We start from the raw sequence: 24,012 nt of genomic DNA, 5'->3' as shown, positions 1-24,012 counted from the left end.
CATTTGTCTCTGGAATTGTGTTGGCTTCCTGCCTTCCCACTTTGAGAAGAGACTTGGTCCTGGGCAGTAAAAGACTAGGGATCCCCTGGTACAATTGAGTTCCATTTGTAAGCTTCTTATCTAGAAAAACATCTTCTGGGTCCTTGACCTCTGTCTCCCAGTTTCCATCTTACCTGACCTTCCTGAACATGATCCTAAGACCATCCCGTTCTTTCTTGTCTCAGTTTCTTTAAGGTATAATTTTAAGTTCATCCCATCTGGTGGTTCCAGATTGGGGCTTGGTTCCTACTGACTTTTCTTCTCAAACCCAATGTAACTCTCTATTCTAGACCTGATCTCACCCTTTTCTGTCTTTCCTCTACTCCGAATTATGCCTGTTTTTTCCCTATAACCTGGCTTTGATTCAAGAGTTTCTTTTGATCTTTGGCTCAGATGGCCCCCAGACTTGGGGCCATTTGGTTTCTGCACTGGTCCCCCAAACTCTCTGACACCTCTATCTCTCTAATCCACCCTAACCATGTCTCAACTTTCTTTTTTTAGGCGTTATCCAATTCTGTTAATTCAAAGAGGGTCTATGAACATTTTTCCTTTCTCTGCTGGATATAGGTGGCAAGCAGGAGTCATTTTGTTTTCAAACCACCTAAGTCTTTTACATATAAGATTTCCCAAGCTGTCATAAGGATCAAGTGGGTTAATATGTAGAGTGCTTAGTGGAGTGCCTGGCACATAGTTCTCACTAAATATTTCCTTTCATTATTGTTATGATGATTCCAATCTCACATCAACATTTGATCTTGCCCTGCATCTTAAACCTCTCTTATGCCAAGCCTCTGGAGTGATTTGCAAACGTAATGCGTCTGGCCTAAGTGCTTTGCCCAGTGCTGCCCACTGGGTGCTCCAACGTTACAGGTTGGAGTCTGTCACTTGCTCCCCAGTTTCCTTGCTCCTGGCCACTGCCCTCTTCTCCATCATCCCCACCCTGACTTCTCTCATGGTGAGTTCACAAAGGAAGCCCTCTCCCTGCCGTCCCTTCTTTCTGCCTGGGGCACAGCTCACCATCACAGGTCATGGCTGTGCAGACCCAGTTTCCACAGGCACAGACACAACGGTTACAGTCCACCTCGGTCTCTGCTCCATCTGCATATGTCTCATCCTCCAGGGCACACTCTGTTGGGACAAGAAATAAGGGGCAATAGTTTAGGGTGAGAGTGGAACAAGACATCTTGGCCATCATCTGTGCACCTTACCCTTTTCCCAGACAAGACCTGCTTCTGCTTAACCTTCAGAGGCACCATATCTGAGTAAATGATGCCACTGATCCAAAGATTGTTGGATCCTAACCTCAGCACAGAGTTGATGGGCCGGGGCCCAGTCTGGAATTGTGAAAGGGAATTTTCTTAGCAAGCTCTGGAAAGTTCCATCAATTCTATCTTGCCCCTCCCCCCGTCCCCTGCCAAATGCCCTCATTCCCTTCAACTCCACATATTTCTTGGTTAAGCATACTCCTCTCTGGAGGATTGAAGGTCGGGTTGAGGCACTTGAGGAACTCTTGGAAGCTGAGTTTCCAGTCAGCATTTTCGTCAGACAGTTCAATGAGAGCATCAACACAGAGTCCTCTGAAACAAAACACAGGAGAAATGTGTCAGTAAGAGCCTGATTTCACTCCCGCAGAAAGGACCTAAGCATTGGGATCACATACATGTGGGGCCTCCAGAGGAGGCCAAGGAGACAACTGCTAACTGAGGAACTTTCTACATGCCTTCCCACAACTATCATCCAACCTGACTCCTGTGAGCATCCAGACTTTACTTGGTTATACTTGATGTCAGATCATTTACATTGTTCAAATGTTCTTCCAAGAAGACTAAAGTTTCCTGAATGGTTGTGTTCACTTTGATTGGCATATGTTTTCACTACCTGTGCACCTTCTGTGAGCAATTCCCTTTCCCCATGGTACTGGTCAAGTCAACCAAACTAGGAAAATCAAAACAGAAGGGAGACAAATAGATGATAGGAATGGAATATGGGATCTGAAAGACTATGGAGTTCAAGCAGGCATTATCACTATCACTATCTAGAAAGAGAAATGTTTAGAAAAGTTTAATGGAATCCTAGTTCCCTCACTCTCCCCTTGGCTTGGATGTGAGCCTTGGTTCAATCACTTATTACCCAAATGGCCTTGAGCTAGTTCTTCAACTTTTCTGAGCCTGTTTTCTCATCTGTAAAATGAGGACAGGGAGCCCTCCTTAACTGGAATGTTATGAAGATCAAACATTGATCTTTAAAATAAAATATTATCTAATTTCAAGTTATCAAAATATGAAGGATTTTCAGATACTATATTCTAAGGCCATGGCATATTACTAAGGGAGAATCATTCTAGAATCTGGGCTTCATGCCTTATATTTCTTCTGAACAAAAGAGGTGCTATTCCTATTTTTAATTCTTGTTGATGTACTGGAGCCACAGCAGAAGTTTCTTAGGGGTTAATTTTTATTAATATTTGCTCTGGAATAATATCAGAAAAGGACAGAGACATGCTTACATTTGTGACAGTTAGGGTTCTCTATATGAAATAGCACCAACTATCTTAAAAGTCAGAACTAAAGCTATTTTAGACTTATAGTTGAATAACACAGTGATATAATTCCTTCCAAAAATTAACCATTAAAACATTATCATGACACTCAGAAACACATTTGCTCTGATGTGACCTTGATAATTTACTTTAAAATTACATTCTTCTATTCCTTGTAAGTTCTGGCAAAACAACAACTATTTGATCAGATACCAGTGGTGCTCAATATATTAGTTCATAACGTTCACAAAATAGACCAGGACAGAATTCCTGTTTTGCTTTTTACTTCTCACTGGCACTGGTGGCCCCTCTGCAGGTAGGAAGGGGTTCAAATCCCCTATCCTATCCAGCCCTCCCCTCATGGGTCCCTCCCTGACCCCTCAACTGCACTCACCTAAGCAGCTTGTTGTTCTCCTGGTCGGCATAGGTAGTGATGTTGATGGCAGTTTCATTCTGCTCCACAAATTTCAGTAACTCACTGGAGTCCAAGCGAGAGTCACCATTATCAACGTTCTGGAAAGGGGATAAAGAGCACTTTCAGGAACATTTTGTAGATCTGTCTCCCTCTCAGCTTGACCCATCTTTGGCTCTTGACCCATTCCAACCCTGCCTTGGCCTCACACCTACTGCAACAAAGGCTTGAAGACTTGGGGCCCCCAGAGAAGGTACCAGCACCCCAAGATGAGAGACTGAAAGTGTGTAGGCAGAGGCCACTGGGGGCCTTTCAAACCCACACCCTGCTCAGAAGGGCAGTGGGAACACAGACCTGTGTTACCCAGGCACCTGGGGTGCTGGAGAACCCCCTGCAGCCTCATCCTTGACACCGTCCTGCAGACATTCTCCTCTTTAACATCTGGGTTCAAGCCAGCCACCATACCCTGTTCTCAAACCTTGATGAACATTATGAATCAGATTCTGTGGCAGAGCCCAGGATGTCTATTTCTTTTTTCTTTTTTTTAAGCTTATTTATTTATTTTGAGACACAGGGAGAGAGTGTGAGCACATGCACACACGAGCGGGGAAAGGGCAGAGAGGCAGGGAGAGAATCCCAAGCAGGCTCTATGCTGTCAACACAGAGCCCAACCTGGGCCTTGATCTCATGAACCATGAGATCATGACCTGAGATGAAATCAAGAATCAGATGCTTAACTGACTGAGCCACCCAGGTGCCCCTGGATATATATTTCTAACAAGCTACTTGGGAACAACAATGCAGGCACCCCTCAGAGCTCACGCTGGGAGTCACATGACCACTTCTTGCTGCTTATTTCCCTGGCTTGCTGTCATGCTTCACATTCACACTGGTGCCCCTAACCAAGCACAGCAGTGAGAAGTCGCAAGCAAAGGCCCCAAATTGATAACCTGCAGGCAGAGGTGGTACAAAGCCCTCCACCCCTCTGCTCTGGGCCCCACCGCAGACATGTGTAGGGGTCCTCGGCTTACCGAGCACAGGCTGTCCTCATGACCTACCTGACATCCCACGAGCACAAGGTGAGGGTATAGTGAGCTCAGGCATTATCCCCTCTTGGCAAGGTGCTAAACCTAGACCATAGCCATTTGGGACCATTCAAAATGCCCAGGCCCTAGCTGCTGGAAGAGGGTGTCGATTTCAAGCTTCCATCAAATTCTAAGTTGGATGTTGCTGCCCTCCTAGATAGTTCCAATGGAGGAAAAATGTTTTTAGAAAAAATTCTTTCCATAGGCTGCCTCAGACTGCTGCCCTGGGAAATTATCAGCATTCCCATGTTACGTTGAAGGTGGCTCACCAGATGATATAAGGGATTCTGAAGAAAAGTCTGTCCAGGCTTCCCGGTAGAAGGGACTCTCCTCCCATGCCTGTCATGTGTCACATGTACTCTGCTATAAGGTTGTAAATCTTTCCATGATATACATAATGACAGGCATGTACAAAACAACTATGTCAGCCCCTGCTTAGTACCTTTTTATCATTCTTGACAAATTTTCTAGGAACAGGTCTCAGATGTTCCCCCTGAGGAAACTGCCCTTCACCTTGTGAAGTCTTGATTAATTAATGGAGAGAAATGAAATAAGCTTGGGCAGGAGTCATTCTTAGCAGTACAGGACTTTCTTGAATACAAACGTTGCAAGTGCTGGACAGACAGGAGCAGCCCTCACACACCCCAACACCATCACAGCTTGTTGAGAGTGAGAGTCTGAAGAGGAGCCATGCAGCCATGGCTGCAGACCCAGTGCCAGGCAGTGCCTGGGGGCACCAGGAACCTGGTGGCTACAGCCCAGCCAGCTCCCAAAAGGCAGTGCTGAGTGCACACAGTTCACTCAGGTCTCGATCCAGGCCTGAAGCCGAGGGGAGGGCCAGCCTGTGTGCACGCTCATCTCACAAGGGCCCAGCCAGGCCTCCCCAGGCCAGCGCTGTATGTGGAATCCATAGGAAAAGAGGTCTGGTACCCACCCCAGAAACAGCCTGGCTGCCTGGGGAGGGGGGGGGGGCATACTTAAGGGGTTTTGATCTTGGACCATGAACCAACCTAATTCACTCAGCCTCTATTCAGCTAACCACTTACAAAAGGCATAGTACCTCTGTATGCCTGCAATTCCCAGCTCTGTATGTGATGTAGCACCCTTTTCTTCTATGTAACTGTAGGGTTGTAGAAAGGCGGGAAGATATGTGATACGAAATGCATGCTTGGGGCTTACTGCAAGTTTGGAGACTGTTCAGAGGATGAGCTAGGCCAGACACTCACTCACACACAGCATCTGTGGTGACATGGGGAACATGATACCAGAGTCAAGGAGATAAGAAGTCTGGCTCCAATTCTGACTCTGGCCACCAGGAGTCCACCACCGAGAGGGGGTGTGTGTATGACATGGCCATGAAAGGCTCTCTCCACCTGCCTGCCCTCTTCATTCTGCTACACTATCACTTAAGAAATCATTAATGAATTACTAGGTGAAGTGAGAGTCTGGTTTTCATCTTATCCAAATTCTGATTAGATTTTCTTTTCAACTAATTTTGACATAAGGAATGCCAGCTGGGTTAGAGGGCAGTTCACTGGTTCAGAAACAGTTTCTGTGAGATATCAGATCTCTCACCAAGAGACAGCTGTTTGCCTAGAGGGAAGGAGTCTCTCTTTGAAGACTGCACCACACAGGACTCCGATAATCATCAAAAAATAGATAGTAAAATCCCTGTTTTCTTAGAAGACACTCCCAGAGTGTCTGGGAGAAGCGAGCGTTGTGTCAGTCATGATGAAGCTTTATTGGTCGGGAGTGAGAATGCCCTAGAGGAAAGCCACTTTCTCAAGGGGTCTCACATAGGGGCCTGTTAGAGAAGTTACTGCCAGGACAGGTGGACAGGTGTCAAGGGGGGTGTGGGGCCCAAGCACTTGAGAATCAAACTAATAGCAGGTGTCACTGATGCCTGAAGCAGGGTGCCACCAAGAGGCCAGTAAGAATGATTACAAGGTCCCAAGGGGCCCCTTGGAACCAGTGGCCTCCTGGGCCTTAATGGCCATGGCAAAGTCACTGTATACAATGACCTGGCAGGTGCTGCTCACTCAGCTTCTGAAAAATCAATTTCTTCAAGTTTCTTTCTGCTCCTGTGTGACTCTCTTGGCTCAGTACTATAACGCTTTTCTGTGTAGATGAGGAACCACCCTTGCCCCAAGGGCCCTGTAATGTTGGGGGGTTGACATAGAGGATAGACTGAGAAGGGCTGTGCTTTTTTGTCCACATGAACAAGAGCCAAGGGAGCTTGTTTCTTCAAACACTTGGAACCCAGAGAGACATACCTTCTGCCACAGGAGAGAGAGCTCTCTAAAGACAGGAACACAAGCAAAGTCTGAAATGACCAAACATTCAGTATTTCTCTATCTGTAGGGTCCATTAATGTTAGTGAGAAAGAGGAATCCACAGACTAGGCTGGTGTTGACACAGAGCCGCCAAGAAATCCTTCATGTGCCTGGGGTTGCTCCTGAATGCAGGCAGTTAGGGCTTGAGATGGCAGGCCCTGGAGGCACCTAGGAACATGTACATCTGCAGATGAGCATCTGAGGGCATCCACCCAGAGACGTCTGTCTGTAAGTAAAGGGAGCTTTTTGCTTATGTGGGAATGTGGGTATCTGAATGTGTGTCTGTGAGTAGCTGTGTCTCTGTCTGGGGTGTGCATCTCTGTATGTGGGATGTGTGTGTGTGTGTGTGTGTGTGTGTGCATGCTTCTGCTTGTATTTTTATCTCTGGGTGTGATGTATGTATGTGTGTATCTGTGTTCTTGTCAATCAGCTGCAAGAGCACCCTTCACTGATTCTTCCAACAACTGTCTCAAGCTCTCTGAGAAATATCCATGCCATGGGAGCTCCACTCATTGCTAAATACTATTTCCAATCTTTTTCAAAGCAGAATCTCTCCTATCTCCAATTGGAACAACCTGTCTCTTAAACTAAATAATGGGACAAGCAATATTTAGGTTAGTGAAGAATCCTGGAACCATGAAATGCCAGTCCATTGACTCTTCCTAGATGATGAAGCACTCTACAGGCCAGGGACAGTCAAGTTAATGATTTAGAGAAATGTCAGACCAGGTGGGAAAGAGGCTGAAGTGGCTTAGGTATAGGTGAGATCAAAAGGTATACTGTATCAACAGCCAGCTCTATAAGGTAAAGGGTAGGGGGATACATACAGGGTAGGGGGATAGAACCTGGCCACATACATGTACATTAGATCCCAAGGGCTCTACTGCTGGAATCCCACTGATCAAGCAGGCCAGAAAGCAACTGTCACAGCTTCATGGAATAATGGGGAGATGTGATCTGGTGATGGGAGAGGAAGTATCTCTTTGGGGCTGAAGAGTCTTTTTATTTTATTTTATTTATTTTATTTTATTATTTATTTTTGAGACAGAGAGATTGCGAGCAGGGGAGGGGCAGAGAGAGAGGGAGAATCTCAAGCAGGCTCTACTCTGTCAGAGCAGAGCCAATATGAGGCTCAAACTCATAAAACCACAAGGTCATGACCTGAGCTGAAATCAAGAGTCAGATGCTTAACCGACTGAGCCACCCAGGTGCCCCTGGAGCTGAAGAGTCTTTGACCCCAATTCTGGATTACCTTAAAGTACTTGTCTAGGATTTCGCTGTAGTTGCTGCCTTTAGAGAACCAGCCATCTGGAATGATCTCTGCTTCCAGCCACTGGATGATGCGACGCCGGAGCTCATCCCGGTTGGACTGATAGCAAACAACTGCAGGAAAAGGGAGTGAGGTCAGCTGAGCAGTGAGACCCCAATGTCACCCAGCATCCACTGCATGGGAGGTTCAGTGCCTGGGGCTCTGCATGTGGCATCTCAATGAATTTTTACAGTACTCCAGGGACACGAGATTATCACACACATTTTACAGGAGTCAACCCAGGGTACACAATTAGAAAGTATCTAAGCAAGGATTCAAGCTTATGTTTCTAAAAAATTTATACGAATTGAGAATATTGAAACAGAGAAACTATGTTGCTTAGGTGAGAAAAACGCAGAGCGGAAAAATAAAGGACTATTTTCATTAACTAAGGAAGCTGAGGGGGAAAAATCAATCAATCAATAAATAGCTCTCTTGGCTCAAAGATGAGCTGAAATAATAAGTGAATGAAGGAGCACATGACAATTTTTTATGCCACAAGATTTTAAATTCTCTCTCTATAGCCTTTTCCTTTTACCAACTGGGTCTATCAAATCTTTCTCCCACTTAAAATTTTACACTGTCTGCATTATCCTTTGTTCTAAACCACAGAACACAAGGTCAAGAAAGGGCCATGCTGAAACCCTGCTCTGGACAGCTGTTCTAAGACACATGGCAATAACAGGTGGGACTGAGAGTTGGGTAGATGAGGTAAAAGAGAAAGGAAAGCCTTGACAAAAGGAAATTTCTGGAAGACAACACATGTTGGGATGTGAAAAGGGCCCTGAGCCAGAGGAATGTAAATCTGGGCAATTTTCCCCACTCTGCCACTTCTAAGCTGTGTAATTCAGGAAATTCACTTAACCTCTCTGAGCATCAATTTCCTCACCTATGAGGTCATTACAATAAGGTCTACCTCACAAGATTATTGCAAAGATCTGAAGAAAAGTATATGCTAAATCTTCTGTAACTGTAACAGTGAAATTTTAATTTTTATTCATAGAAAATCATAGAAAAAGTCCTACTTGCATTTCCAATGATCCCCTTTCAAACAAGTTGTGCCTTCTGATTCTGTTAGTCCTGTGACATCAGCATGTCTTACAGATCATTGAAAGAAAGACTCAGTGGCTTTCCTGTCCTTTTAATGCAATCACTACTTAGCAAAAATGGACAACACAGCCAACATTCCAACCTAACCAGCTGCTTCAAATGTCAAGCACAAAAAAATGCAGTTTTACAGCTTTTCTGAGCTGTGTTGAGGAATGACCAGTTCTGGCTCACAAGTTCTAACACACAGATCTTATGGGCTTCAGCAGGGAATGTGAAACACAAAATTCCTTCATGAAAAGAATTTCCTCCCTAAAATGCACACTGTAGGAAAAATAGACACTCACCTGGGCTGGCAGATGGACTTACAGATTTCTTCTCTGCAAGACAAAAGGAGAAAATGCATAATGCAGAATGAAGACAAAAGAACATGTCTGTGTTTTGCTAGGTTTAAAATCATCCCACACTACAGGGGCCACTTGCAACATTTTCATCATTTGGTCCTGGGTTCCTGTCTCCTTTCCTTCTTCCAGGGCCTATGAATGGGGATCTTTTCTTCCCTGCTTTGTTTCACATTTTTAGGCCACTGAGTTGCCCTGTAGTCTCATACCTCCTCCTATTAGGTTTGCAGGGTAGGGTTGCGTTGCTGGGACTTTGAGAATTCATATGGAATTATTATAGAGAGGGAAATGGAGTGGAGACCCACACATAGGAAACAGCTTGTTTCTCCAGGGCAGTTCAAGGCTGAGAGGGGCTGAGTAGGGCTGCTGTTTGGTAAGGAACTGGTATCTAATTAGCAAGGAGGTTGAGACCCCCTCCAATCTTATCTGAATGGCAGTGGTTTGAGTGCAAAATAGAGGAAATATATATAGCAGGGCTGAGAGGTGCCCAAATTTAAAAAGTGAAATTCACCTACTTTTTAAAAAGGTATAGAATTCATGTAAACACTTCCTTATTATTATTGACTATTGACATGGTCCCCTATCTACTGCAGAAAGTACTGGAACCCCCCTTGGGAGGCTGACGCAGGAAACCCTGGGCAGAGGCCTGGGCTATCCAGTGCAAACCCAGTAGGCTCATGAGCGCCAACAGGCTGCCTCTCCAAGTAGCTGGGTGGTCCCTGTGGCATCGGGTGCTGTGGTCAAGTGGAGAGGACTCTGGGCAACCAGGCCACACTGCTCTGTCCTCTGGCTCCTCTGGCTGGAGTTGGGAGGCACTTCTTACCTTTGCAGTGTCCATCATAATCAACCTGGATTTTGGATCCAGTGAGGCAGGCGTCTCGATGTAACTCACAGTGGTTGAGGTAGGTCTTGCCATTGCTGCCGCACACAGGCCTCTTGTGAGGTTTGCATTGCTGAAACAGACCCGAGGAGGAGGTCTGTGCAGTCGGGGCACCAGCACACACATGCATCCACACGTGTATCCTGTGGGGAGCCTCCCTACTAGGGTCTAGGGTCTTTGTAGCCCTGCATGGCCCCGTGTTGATCCTGGCTTCGGGTCATCTCTTCTCTTCAGTGAAGAAATAGACCGTCCTGACCCTATCAAGTTAGCACGGAGGGCATTTTATTGGAAGTCAGAAATTTGGATTCTCTGTCACTTTGGAGAAAGTCACTCAATGTCTCTGGATGCTCTAAGATCCCTTAAAATGCCAACGTTCTATGACACAAAAGAGCCAAAGCTGAGAGTGGGGAATGTGCAAATCGAAAGGCAGGCAAACACACACACACACACACACACACACACACACACACACACGAATTCTTCAGTTCTTCTGGGGTTTAACTAGAAAGATCTTTGCTTTCTTGCTTTGTATAGTATTTCAGAGCCATTTTGTTTTTCTCCCGATCTCACAATGCCTCTTATGAGGCTAGGGTGGGGATGCCTGGGTCTTTGTGAAGTACCACAGAGAATCATTATGGACAAGGAAATGGAGTAAAGTTCACCTGGCAACCCAGTTTTACTTTGGCTATTTAAAGGGCCATGGTCACAGGCAAGCTCAGTGTCTTTAGTTTTTTGTGTGGTTTTTGAAAGGGGGGGAAGGAGGAAGCCAGTTCAGCTCAGCCCTAATAAAGGCACGAAAGCAAGAAAGAGTAGATGTAGTGAGAAGAAACACAGAACACTGGAGCTGGAAGGTAGCCCCACCTCTCCAACTTTAGAGGAGAATACCAAAGCCCAGGAAGACAAATATCATTTAACTAGTATTTATTACTGAGTTCTTACTAAGTATCCTACATGCTGGACAAACATGGTCCCTTGCCTTCACAGCATCCAGTGGCAACTAATTTGCTCAAAATCACAGAAATACATGTGGTCAAAGCAAGACTAGGTACTAGGTCTCCTAACTCTAAGTACAGGCTCGTGCTACCACACAGTGGCCAGGCACTCCTCTAGTGAGGTCCACCTAGGGTTCCCAATGGAACTGTTTTTCAGGTGTCTGAGCTGGGGAGACTTCCTTTCGGGGACAATGAATCAGGATTCTTCACCTGGGGACTAAAGCGGGTGTATTTATTTGCAGAAAGACAGATATATTCCTAGGCTTGTGTTGGCATGGTAGAAAGGAGAAGGAAGGACACATATCCAGGGTATTTATGTTTGCTGAAGAGGGAGAACTTGTCAGAATCCTGGTTACAAAAGAAGTATTTCTCGAAAGCTCACACTGCTTTTTAAACTTCATTAAAAAAAAACAACCCACAACCTTGTAAAGTCTTCATTTCATCTAGTATTTTTCTAAAAACTTGCATATCCTTTGACTTGGCAAGCCCTAGTGGGAATCAATCTTCTAGAAATAAAGGCAGCAGTACATAAGGATATTTTCACAAGGATGTTATTTTTTGCAGTGGTGAATGATCCATGAAACAACCTAAATGTCCACCTATGGGAAAATTATTACATGAATATGATTCTATTACAAAATATTTATTATGACTCCATTTTTGTATAAAATAGGGGGCAACCCTGTATGTGTATAGTAGCACAGAAAAAAAAAGTGGAGAAACTTATATAAACCACTAACACTGGTCATCTCAGACTAATTGGATTTGAGGGTTATGGGGAAGATTATTAATTTTATGTTTATACAAATACCTGTATTGTTTGACATCTATAAAGCAATTGTTAAATTTGTAACTTAAAATTCTTATAAAACTAAACATTTTTTAAAAAAAGAAAAAATATCCCTGCATTTACAGATTGTTTTTAATGTCTGGGATGAAAATCCCTTGTCTTTCATATAGACAAGGTAGGCTTTTTTTTTTTAATTTTTTTTTTAACGTTTTATTTATTTTTGAGACAGAGAGAGACAGAGCATGAATGGGGGAGGGGCAGAGAGAGAGGGAGACACAGAATCGGAAGCCATCAGCCCAGAGCCCGATGCGGGGCTCGAACCCACGGACCGCGAGATCGTGACCTGAGCTGAAGTCGGACGCTCAACCGACTGAGCCACCCAGGCGCCCCAAGGTAGGCTTTTATAAAGATGATGACATGGTTGGCACTGCTCTGCTGACTAGCAGCTCCAGCAAGGTAGCTATATTGGCCTTGGCTATTGCCCTCTGGCTCCTGGCCTCAGAACTTACCTCAATGCAGAGGCAGGTGGGCTCTCCCTTCTCTGTGACTGCACATTCCCGGCCAGCTCCACAAAACACATTGGCACAGATCTTGGATTTGCTTCTTAGTTCTTCCTAAAACACAAAATCATAACGGAAACCAGGTCACTGAGATGAGGGCTTCATGGCATAAGCCACTGGTGGCGATTATCTTTCAGTCTCAGGTCTTGGTCTGGAGTTGCAGCTCATGGTTACTGAAGAGTTCTGAAATTGCTAGAAACTGTCCCCAACAGCCAGCACCAGACTTGCTGGCACTGCTCCAGCTCAGGCCCAGCTACCTCTGAGTCCCTCAGATTGTTTCTTAAAGAGCAAGAGACTCTTTCTTATGTGTTTCCTTTCTTTTAAAAATGGTCATCAAACAGTCCTTAAACGTCAACACTACAGTATATAGCTATACAGGCACAGACTCTGTCCTCAAGAAGCTCCATGACTCTCTGAGGAAACTCACAAATCAAGAGACATTTAGCAAGCAACAGAGAAGTGCAGCAACAGGAACACCAGCAGCCAGAGAAGGAAAGGAGGGCAAGACCCAAATGAGACTTTCTGAAGATAGGCTGCCTTGACTAATTCCTAAAGAATGAGAAGAGTAAGCCAGGGAGAAATAGAAACATGGAGAGAAATATGGATATCTGAAGGACCAAAATCTCACTGAGTAGTGAGTGATATTAAAGGTAATATCATTTCAAAAGGCAAAAGGATAACTAAACCATCAGAAACATGCCTTTGCTATTATTCAGTATGGTCTTGTTCAGACCCTGTCCACGTCTGCCTCTGGCTTCAAGACCAAGAGTGCCAAACCATCCTCAAACCACTTAAGGTCAGTCATTCCTGCTCAGCAGAACCTACAGGCAGGGAACAGTCCCAGTCTATGCCACTGAAAAGGAGAGCGTATGTAGACACTAATCTGTCAGTGACACATTCCTTCCCTCACGTTAATTAGTGGCTAAAAGGCAGCCCCACCTCATTTGTCACACAGGCCAGCAGCAGTGGTGGTTGAACAAAGGAGAATGTGATTCTTCCAGCCTCTGTCTGACTGCTGAGCAGGCAGTCACGAAAGGCCTCCGGGCTCCCACCCACTGGGGTAGCACTAGCTGTGACAAAACCAACAAAAATGACAAGAGCTGTGGCGGGGTCAGTAAAGGCAGAGATGGAACCTCAGATCCCACCCCTCAGACCATGTCTACCATGTCATCCAGAGAACTCACACACACAAAGCTTGTAATACTAAAATTCTTGTAGTCCGTAAATGTTTCATATCTAAGAATAGGTCAAAGAAAACAAAAAACAAAGTAGATGCTGAAAGCTGAGGACTGCACCCAATACAGCTAGTCTGCTGCCACCTGGAGGCTGCTTTGCAAACTCCAGGGTATTATTTTCTCTGCTGAGCCATCTTGCCTGTCATGCAGGGATCCCATTGGTCGAGAAACTCTTGCCATGCTCACATTTCATTGGTTCATATGCTGTTGCTAAACCCATTCTTTTTTGGGGGTGTTGCTAAGGAAAATTCAATAAAGCTGGCAGGCAGGGGAAAAAAAAAAGAGGAAGTAATCCCCAAAAGGCTGGGATGACTGGATAGCTGTTGTTTCCTAAACTGGGTGTGGAGATAAAAATCAAGCATATATTCTCTGATCAGGGCGCTCATAACTGTGCCTGGGAAGGGAAAGCAGCTCTAAAAAGGAAGAGGAAAAGGCTGCTGCTGACCAGTGTAACAAAATCTCAGATAAGACTACCTTGTTCTCTCCCCCTCATGAAACAACACTCGAACCAAGAGATACCACAAATACATTCCTAAAAAGGCATGCTCAGACATACATCTACACTCAAACAACACACCAGTATACAGCTCCACCAGCAGACCTTTACCACTTAGCTATATGTCTGTCCATAGCCACTTTAATTCTTTGAACCTCAGTTTCCTCATCTGTAAAATAGGGGTAAATACCAGCCCTGCCTCGTGAAGATGAAATAGTATATTTGGAAGGGCATCATAAACTGAAAAGCAAGCAGAGAGCTTCCTGCACAGTAGCCCGTGGCATGTAGAGAGTTCCTTTTATCTTATGTTGTTGTTTTTAGTGAGTATTAAAGAGTAAAGCTTTGACTTCCAGGTTGAATTCAAACCAAGTCAATAGTTCTCAAAAATCATTTGAAGAAACACTCTTATTTAAAACGTAAAATCTAATATTTGAATAGTACAATTAAAATTTGCAAAATGTTTCACTTATGATTTCATCTTACTGTACGAACAACATTGCAAGGAAATGTATATTATTAACCTCATTTTATAGATGAGGAAACTGAAGATCAGGAAGGTCAAGTAACTTGCCCAAAGGTCCTAATGCTAAAAATGAGAGGAGCCAGTATTCCAACCTGGATCTAGACAACAGGTGATTAAGTTCCCAGTTATAAATACCTGGCATTCTAAGTGATTTTGATTCTATGTTATCTTATGTAAGCCCTATGATAATACCACAAGTTAGACATCATAACTCTCCCCATTTTACCAATGATGGAACTTAAGCCTTTGAGGTTAAATAACTAGAAAATGATAGTGCTAGGATTCTACCCAACCAAAGGGAAAGCAGCTCCTTTATATTTGATTTACTTTCATATCCAGAAAATTAAAGGTTTAAAGAGATTAGGACAGGAAGGTGATTTACATAATTAGCAAATATGAGAAAGTGCTTAAGAGTAGCTAGAGAGCTGGATTTGAGCTCCCACATCCCGCCTCTACTCCTTATTTGCCATGGCCGTGGGCAATGTACTTTCTTTAAACCTCAGTTTCCTCATGTGTGAAATGGGAACACTAATCCCTGCGAGGGGTGTGTGGGCATTAAAGGAGATGAACTGCCTGCTGTACAGCTGAAAGCTGCCGTTGTCACTGATTCTCAATTTCTTCATGGAGTGCCCGATACCACCTTGGTGGTCAGGTCCCCACCCAGCCTCTGTTACCCAGAAACGATACTACTGAGAGCACAAGGACTGAGTGAATGGAAAAAACCCAGATTCCTTCCCGTTTGAGACCAAAGAGAAAGGGGGCAGCGCCAGTCACACAAGCATTCCTCTTTGCAGGTGGCACATCTGTCAATAGGTGGCAATCTCTCTCTTTGTCTTGGAGAACTCAAAGCCGCAATGCAGAGATGCAGCCTTGGCTCCTGCAGTTCTACCCTCCCAGCCCAGGAGATGTGGAGCAGGAGGTGGGACAGCGGGGTGAGGCAAGCACCCCACAGGCACAGGCAGCGGTACAGAAAACCAAATTTTTGCCGACTTGGGAAAGAGTGTCCTACCCAAAGCTCCCAATCTTCCCCAGTTCTTACCATTCACAGGTGTGCTATAATGCAGAAAAAAACAATGAAAATTTTCTACCTAGAGGTGGCCTCTGTGTGGCATTGAAAGCCCTTATCCAAGCCCTTTCTCGGGGAATGGGCGGTCAGGAGCAACCCTGGGGCTCCCAGAAAGTTCCTGAGCATGGTAGATGGTCTTACCCCTCTGCTGAGTGGAGAACATCTTGCAAGAACATGCACATGGCGTAAACACGCTCATGGAACAGGGAAATCAATGGCTGTCTGGTGGGCAGGGGTGTGGTGAGTAAGGCAGAAAAGAGGCAGGGCAGCAGGTGACATGGTGAAGGTGGTGCTTTGGAATATTAATTTGTGTCTGGTCCCTTCCAACTCAGAAATTTTAACTAAAGTGCAGGGCAGCCTGGATGGAGGCTGGAGGCAAGGGAACCCGCCAGGTGAAAGTGAACTAGTGGGGGTGACAAGGACCTAGGGTCCAATGCTAATATTAATTAGAGCACCTACAACTGAGTGAGGCTCTTCACAGATATCTCTGTCCTCACAACATCAGTACAAGTTTCCATAGTTTTACTCCTATCTAACAGATTCAGAAAAGCTCGGTGACATACAGAGGCCACATGATGAGGGAGAGACTGAGTCAGGACTGGAAGACAGGTCAGCCTGAATCAGAAGCCTCGATATTCCCTCGCAGGGAGGGAACAGTCAAGGGAATAAGGTATGGACAGAGGGGACAGCTACAAGGGCTAGCATAGGTAGAGGCTGCACAGCACAATGCAGTTCTTTTAAGAATGAGGTCCCAAGCCTGTATTAGAATTTCATCTATGTATAGACAACCAAACTGTCATATGGATATGCTCTAGGAGTGTGAGGTCACAATGTATGAATCTCTAAGTCTGAGTGTACTTATGAAAACGTGATTGACTGAATGGGGTCAGGGGGCATGTTCTGAGGGTGTGAACACTGACATGTTGATAAAAGTCAACTGTATACTTGCTTCCAATGGAGAAACATTGGGTTTCTAGCTTTGACTTTCTGCCTCATCTTCCTGACCTGCTGCTGTGCTATTTTCATTATGCGTCGCCAGTCATGCTTTGTTCATAATGCAAACTCCCCTTGGTAAAAGATGGCCTGGGAACATTGCTAACTTTTACTGGGGAAAAACTTCCTCCCTGAGCAACTGTCAGTCATTGCGTGGTAATAATGATACTTGATACTTGCACAGCAAGTTTGATTCATCTGTAATTTTTACTATCATTTTTGATTCTCAAAACTCTTTAGGATAGGCAGGCAGGGGTTAGCTCTTAAGACACTGCCAGACTTAACATCCAATGATGAAGAAGAAACTGAGGCTCAGGGCTACATGTGACTGGTCCAAGACCTCACAGTTGCAGAGCTGGGTCCTGGCCTAGGTGTCCAGGCCCTAATTCCAGCCCTCTTTCCACAAACCACTTTGCCTCATTACAAATCAAAGCTAGAAAAGATATTGTCATGGATCCAAGGTCTAAAAAAATCAATTAGTTTTGCAATTTAAAAAGATCCTTTGCAAACAAAGAGCAAAGCAAGTTATTTGCAAAACCACCAGTAGAGGTGATGGTGTGCCTGAGACTCTGGGCCGACTAGCATTAAGGCTGAACATAAACTACACTTTGAATATTTAAAGAAAAAAAGTCTTCTAAAGTAAAAATCATTTTCTGGAAGAACACTGTGCTTTGGCAAGGGAGGAAGCTTGTAAGCAAAACCATAAAACTGTCAGCTTAATATATCATTATTTCACTAAAGTGAACTGGGTCAGCTGTGTACCCCCAATCCTTTTCTTCCTTCCCAACTTTCTTTAAAAAAAACAAAAACAAAAAAAAACAGTCCTACTTATGCCAAGGTGGAATTTTGGCTCCACTTGCCACTATTTTGTGACAGAGCGGCTTTGTTGACGTGAGAAAGGCTCTCCTTGCTTTGCCAGAATTAGTCATGGAAACTTCACAGGAACACCAGGGCCCCTCAGATACGCTGAGCACCATGGAGCTTGGGACAAAGGAATTCACAGAACTGGGGAGAGCAGGAGGAGGCCTGGGTGGGGCACAGGGTGGGACGTTGGCTGCTCCTAGCCGGTGTTCTGGAATGGAACCCAGTAGTACAGGCTGGAGAGCTTGAGAAAGCCAAACCTCTTCAGGACCTTGAAATCTAGCTGGAGCACCACGTGACCCTGTTCAAGTCTCTCCAATTCTTTTTCTCTGAAAAGGAACATGTTGCTGCATCCCACATATTCTAAGGAAAGAGCTGAAAGGAGTAGCAATTTCTAGCAGCTGTTCTGATGCACGTGGCAGAGGCCTCTGCATCTGCAGGAACGGTGTGCCTCGTGTATTTGTGCTCACAACCAGGCCCTCACCTCAAGGTTAATGCAACACAGCCAGATCCAGGTTCTGAGGAGCCTGGTAAGCTCAAACAATTTGAGACAGCCACCATGAGAAAAAGAACACATGATTATGACTGTAAAATTGGGCACAGGGCCTTGGGAAGGGGCCTTGTGTGTAATGTCTGAAACTAAAGCTTGATTAGCTCACGGTAAATCTGACTCTCCATCAACCCTATTATGTTCTTCATAAACAAGAAGGCTTTGGGGCTTTTAGTCTACTGGAGCCCTCTTTAATATTTTATACATGTATAACTTATCTCAATTGAACTCCAAGTGTCTGCACATTTTGGCTTCTGACACACTCACCACAGTGCCCTGCCTGAGAAAATCCACAGTAAATGTTTTTTACATTAAATTTTACTGGCGATTTGCTCAAGTTAGTGTCAATGTCAGTGGCCAGGATGTCAGGATGTCTGGGGGAAGGAGTGGCTGGTCTTTATGACATCAAAATAAGGGATGCATCTCCCCAAGAGTATTAGCTTTAAGATAAAAAAAAAACAAAACAATTATGGACCTGTCATTTAAGAATTACCTAATTCTGGGGCACTTGGGTGGCTCAGTCAGTTGTCTGATTTCGGCTCAGGTCATGGTCTCACAGTTGGTGAGTTTGAGCCCCACATGGGGCTCACTGGTGTCAACACAGAGCCTGCTTCAGATCCTCTGTCTCCCCCTCTCTCTGCCCCTCCCCCATTTTCTGTCTCTCAAAAATAAACATTAAAAAAAAATTACCTAATTCTCCCTTGTATTAATTCCTATGTTTAGCTTCTATCACAGCTTATGGGATAACATGTTCTTGACATTTTCTTCTCATTACGTGATAATGTATTTTGTGTCTGGAAATTACTACTTTCAAATTTCAAATGGGACAAGTCTGTTTACCTTAACCACTGTCTTTATTATCTTACAGATGCTGTCACACTCTCTACGTGTTTGCCTTGTCAAAGGGAAGGATCTAGACTGCCATCTTCCTAGGGGAGCCCTGTCACTTTCCCAGCTGCATATTCACTATCTCTGGAATGCCACCCACTCCTATACATAGACCTTTCTTGAGGCAGCCCAGCCCCAGCATGGCAAACAAGGTGATGGTTTCTACATAAGGGTGAGTTAAGTCTGCTGTAATGGCCTTGTCTAGTCATAGTAGAAGAATAGCAGCATTTAATAAACATGAGTTAGAAATATGTTAAGCCCGTTCACACAGGACTGAGAAAAATCTCACATGGGTCTACCAGATCTGAGGATTCATCCCCGTAGGCAGTGAGGAGCCTCTGCCTCCAGCACCCCAGGAAGGCACTTCTGGTCTCATGCATTCAGAGCATGGGCCACAGTGATGTGCTGGAGTGTCCCAGGGGAGCGCCATGCTGTCTCTCCAACTTAGGCACACCCAGGGACTCCACCCTGACAGACAGGGTATACCAGGCTCCCCAGCATCTGTCTACAGTTCTGAGTGATCCCTGGGAGCTCCCAAGATATCCTGTCTTTTTGTAAGGCCCCTAGTTCTACAATTGAACACTTCAGTGTCTTTAGAATTCCTTGGTGAGACCTTTCAAGCCAAACCACTTTTTGCCCTGAATTAGTCTGATAGGTTTGATCATGGTATTCATTTTCCATCCTCCAACCATCTGCCTTTAAGATTTGTCCACTTTATTTTTTTTAGTTTTAACATTTATTTATTTTTGAGAGATGGAAGTATGAGCAGGGGAGGGGCAGAGAGAGAGAGAGGGAGACACAGAATCCGAAGCAGGCTCCAGGCTCTGAGCTGTCAGCACGGAGCACAACATGGGGCTCCAACCCATGAATGGTGAGATCACAACTTGAGCCAAAGTTGGATGCTTAACCAACTGAGCCACCCAGGTTCCCCTATTTATTTATTTAAAAAAAGTTTTTTTAATGTTATTTTTGAGAGGGAGAGAGACGGAGAGAGCACGTGTGCATGTGTGCACATGCACGGGGAAGGGGCAGAGATCGGGGTTGGGGAGGGACAGAGAATCTGAAGCAGACTCTGCACTGTCAGCACAGAGGCCGATGTGGGGCTCCAATTCACAAACTGTGAGATCATGACCTGAGCCAAAATCACAGTTGGACACTTAACCAACTGAGCCACCCAGGCACCCCAAGACTTGACCACTTTAAAGGATAATGTAGGTGGTACGGATAGTCCTTCAGTCTTCTTCAGTAAAGGCCAGGGCAAGTAACTAAAATCTATTAGAAAGCCTATTTGATAAATGCCTGTGAAAACACAAGAAGGATAACAGCCTGTGACCAGGGTGATGCAAGCTCCATGCAATAAACCCTGAAGGAGGACAGGACACGGCCTCTACCTTCATAGGAGTTTCTAAACTCATCAGGGTGATGAAACTCAGAAATGCAGGTCAGCACAGCCTTGAGTAAAGGAGGTTGAATCTAGGAGATGGAGCTTCATGGATGAGAGGGGGACTCAAGTGAGCCCTAAAAAGTGGTAGGATCTGGATAGGAAAACTGTAGGTTTTTGAGCAGGAGGGTCTTAAGACCAGTTCAGCAGTGGTACATGGGGAGAAGTGGGTGAGGAAGAATTTGGGGGCACAAGGAAACAAGGTAGCAAGTGCCGGGGATGATGAAAGTCTCGTGTATGGTGGTGGCATAGATACAGAGAAAGGAGGGAATTCAGGAGAAAGTCCTAAAGAACAGTGAGGTCTGGCCACATACCAGATAGGAGAGAGGAAGGTGAGAAACCAGAGAACCAAGATCATTGGCTTTGAGGGTCTGGAAGTTTGCTAGTGTGTCTGCCAGAGATGGAGACCAGGCAGAGGCTGAGCGGGGAAGGGGTCAGTGATGATGAGTTAGTCATGGACTTTAAGTCTAAGGCAACAGTAAAACATCCCACTGACAGTTGAAAATAAAGGATTAGAGAAGCACATCTGGTCATGATCCATGTAGGAGTAAGAAACAGGGCCAAGAGAACACATGAGCTCAGGAAGAAAGGGTGGAAATGGAGGGCTGAGGGTGGCCAAGAAGCAGGAAGAACAGGTTGCTAGCAGCCCACATGGGGGCTCTCTGCAAGCCAGAGAAGGTGCCTTCCCCTCTGGGCAGATACGATCCCAGACCAGGCTACAGGGCTCAGTAATCAGTGCAGGTTGGACTTCAGCCCCCTTCACCTCCCCATGCAGCGAGCAGCCTGCACAACTGTTACGAGGGCTCTGAGGGCAAAGCAGCCAAGAAAGCAAAGCAAGCACATTCAGAAAACTGGAAGCAAAATCAGGACATCTAGAGGGCCGGATGGTGATGAAACAGGTGATGAATGCCATTGTATGAGAAATGATTTGGCAAATGTTGGAATGAGACAGCAAAAAACACAACACAACACAACCTTTAAACCTCTGTGGAAACCTGAACCAGAGGCCAGACCAGACAGAGGCAGTGAGGTCCTATGTAACGAGAACTGATACAGGAACCTGGAGAGAGGCCCTGGACACATGTCTCTCTGCTTCCAACACTGCGTGACTTAGGGCAAGATACCCGAGAAAGGGGCCTCAGTTTCCCCATCTATAAAAGGAAAGAATTGTAGATGATGCCCATGTCCCTTAAACTGTTAAGATTCTCTTAACTAGAAATCACAGAAATTTGCCATTTCAGATGTTCCTGAGTATCAAACTTTAATCTCTCAAGGAAGTTAACCTAGACACCCAAACTAGAGACTGGTTATGGATAGTCTCCTGAGAGTGTTTCAAGGTCTTTGTTTGGTCTGAGTGGAGGAATTAAAGTTGACCAATTAAAGTTGGTCTGAGTGGAGGAATTAAAGAATTTTTGTAAGCAATGCCTTTTCATTCTCTCCTGGGTCATGACAGAGGAAATCAGAGGAGTAGTAATGGGACCCCAATTGAGTGGCCTGATTTCACTCTTGGTTAACTGCTTGGAACCCTCTTCTCCCTTTGAATGCCATTAAATGACATTTTTATTCTATCTGTGTTTGCCTTGCAAGAAGAAAAGGGAGAGAATGGCTAAAGGAAATTCACATGAGATTCACAATTCTTCATTCCTGCCAAGAACCTGTCACTGAAGTATGTCTGGGACTGCCAGGGCTCACATTTACTCAGCATCCATGCTCTAATTATTTCCACATGTAGTTCAAGGCAAATGGTTGATTAAAAGTTAAAAAAACACCCCCACACCTAAATCCCAATACCCTCCAGTAAGAGGGGAGACAGCACCAGGGCAGCTATGGGAGAGCTCCGAGAGAACTGGTTTTGGAAGTGTCCCCTGCAGTGGCTAACCACATCTGGATCAACATCCCTGCACATCCCCAAGCATTCCCGACGCTCCGTCCCAAGCCAACTCTCCACCTCCCCAAGGTTCTCCAAGCACTGAACCAAACAGGATTCACATTCTTTGAACTTCTGAGTGGAATGTAGGATTTATTCCTGCTTTGGTAGAAAGCAAAAGAGGTATGGATATAGGCTAAGAGCTACAAGTTCTCCTCTCCATCCCTTTTTCCCTGGGCTCTACTGAATTTAGGTAGACTCTGGGTAGTTCCCGATACCACATACTAGAGAAGGAATCCAGTGTGCAGAGAATGTGGGTTCCTTCCTCAAGCCGGAGAACAGTCCCCACATCTGCAGCTCCTTTCCATTATCCCAGTCTGCATGTGGCTCCCCCTAAAACTGACAGTTAACCCACTATTCCCCAAGGTGGTCCGCATGACCTGGCATTGATTCAGATGGCTACTGAAATCTACTTGGCCGCATTTAACACTGCCACATTAACTTTGGCAGTGACTCAGTCTTCTTCCTGTCTCCTGGGTGATTTCATTGTTTATGTGGGCTCAAGATCCTTGACCTCCTCACCTCCAGTAACCCTCACTTCTAAAGTCCTCTGGCTACAGGAAGCTTTAGGAGGTTATCTGTGAGTACAGCAGGTAGCAGCGGCAGGCCAAACTGAAGGGTACAGGGCACCTGAGGTCCTACATTTTGAAATGAAAACTCATTACCCTTTGAAAATGTCAGCACCATGAGGGATTATCAGATGCTTCTTTAACCTTCAAATGGGCAGAGAATGTCCCACAAGACCAGCTAAAAAAATAATGTCACCATCTGGGAAGGCTGATTGATTGTCTGAATTACACAAATTCTTCCTGTCCTTCAAAGCTCAGCTCAAGTTCCACAACTCCATCCTCGGTGACCTTTCCCTCTTGACTGGTATGAATTGCTCCATCCATCTCTGAACTCATCTTGATCACTTTTTAGAAAATTTAATTGATTATGCAGAGTTTGGCTTCCCAGCTAAACCCTTAGAGGACAAGGCTTGGTCCTGGCATAGTGCCCTGTGCCACTCAAGCGACCTTTGTTAAAAGTATCAAAGGGTGACTGAGACACACAACCCTAAGGCCCTACGGCAGGGTCACAAAGCCCCCTGGGCCAATTCCTCTCCTGGGGCTGCCCCCTTTTAGGATCAGGTTTTTTGGGGAAATAGCCTAAAGACACCACCCTTCTTCACCTGGCAATAAATATTCAGCCTGGAATTCCCTAATGAGAGATTATCTTAGACCCACAGAAAGACACTGGGGTGTGTGTGTGTGTGTGTGTGTGTGTGTGTGTGTGAGCATGCGCGCGTAATGGTGAGGTGGACAGGAGAGCAATGGGGGACTGAAATGGCTTTCAGTCATTTCGTGTGTTCACAATTAATGTATAATCCAGCAGATATGCTGAAGGAATGACAACGTGCTTGGGGGAGAATAATGGAAGAGGAGGCAATGTGGCAATGCAGGGTACCTCGTGGGAAGGAAAAATTGTGTGGGACTTCAGAGTGTAGGATGGGGGTCATCACAGAGCAGGCTCACACCTTGATGACCTACACAAGGGAGAAGTAGAGACAAAAATAAGCAAGGATGACAGGCCAAGAGAAATTGTGAAAATAGGCCTAATTGTGAAATGAGGCAAGGCAGCTGTTTTATGCTCACTCTCCTCACGA

At 45.2% G+C, this 24,012-nt stretch overlaps 1 protein-coding gene across 1 annotated transcript in view; it reads right to left on the bottom strand.

The window, feature by feature from the left end:
- Positions 1-24,012, bottom strand: part of FSTL1 (follistatin like 1) — a 51,791-nt gene that overhangs the window by 5,218 nt on the left and 22,561 nt on the right. The window contains exons 3-9 of the mRNA XM_047099653.1: positions 12,337-12,441; positions 9,989-10,118; positions 9,112-9,144; positions 7,661-7,791; positions 2,973-3,091; positions 1,504-1,616; positions 1,057-1,167 (exon numbers count right to left, since the gene is read on the bottom strand). Coding sequence (XP_046955609.1) covers positions 1,057-1,167; positions 1,504-1,616; positions 2,973-3,091; positions 7,661-7,791; positions 9,112-9,144; positions 9,989-10,118; positions 12,337-12,441 — 742 coding nt within the window. The remainder of the gene's footprint in view (positions 1-1,056; positions 1,168-1,503; positions 1,617-2,972; positions 3,092-7,660; positions 7,792-9,111; positions 9,145-9,988; positions 10,119-12,336; positions 12,442-24,012) is intronic.

This window comes from Lynx rufus, unplaced genomic scaffold (assembly GCF_022079265.1).
Source record: "Lynx rufus isolate CCGP_SWC_20201006 ecotype Redwood Valley unplaced genomic scaffold, mLynRuf1.p SCAF_5, whole genome shotgun sequence".
NCBI lineage: Eukaryota > Metazoa > Chordata > Mammalia > Carnivora > Felidae > Lynx > Lynx rufus.
Note: the sequence above shows the minus strand (reverse complement) of the source record. Positions and strands in the feature narration are given on the sequence as shown.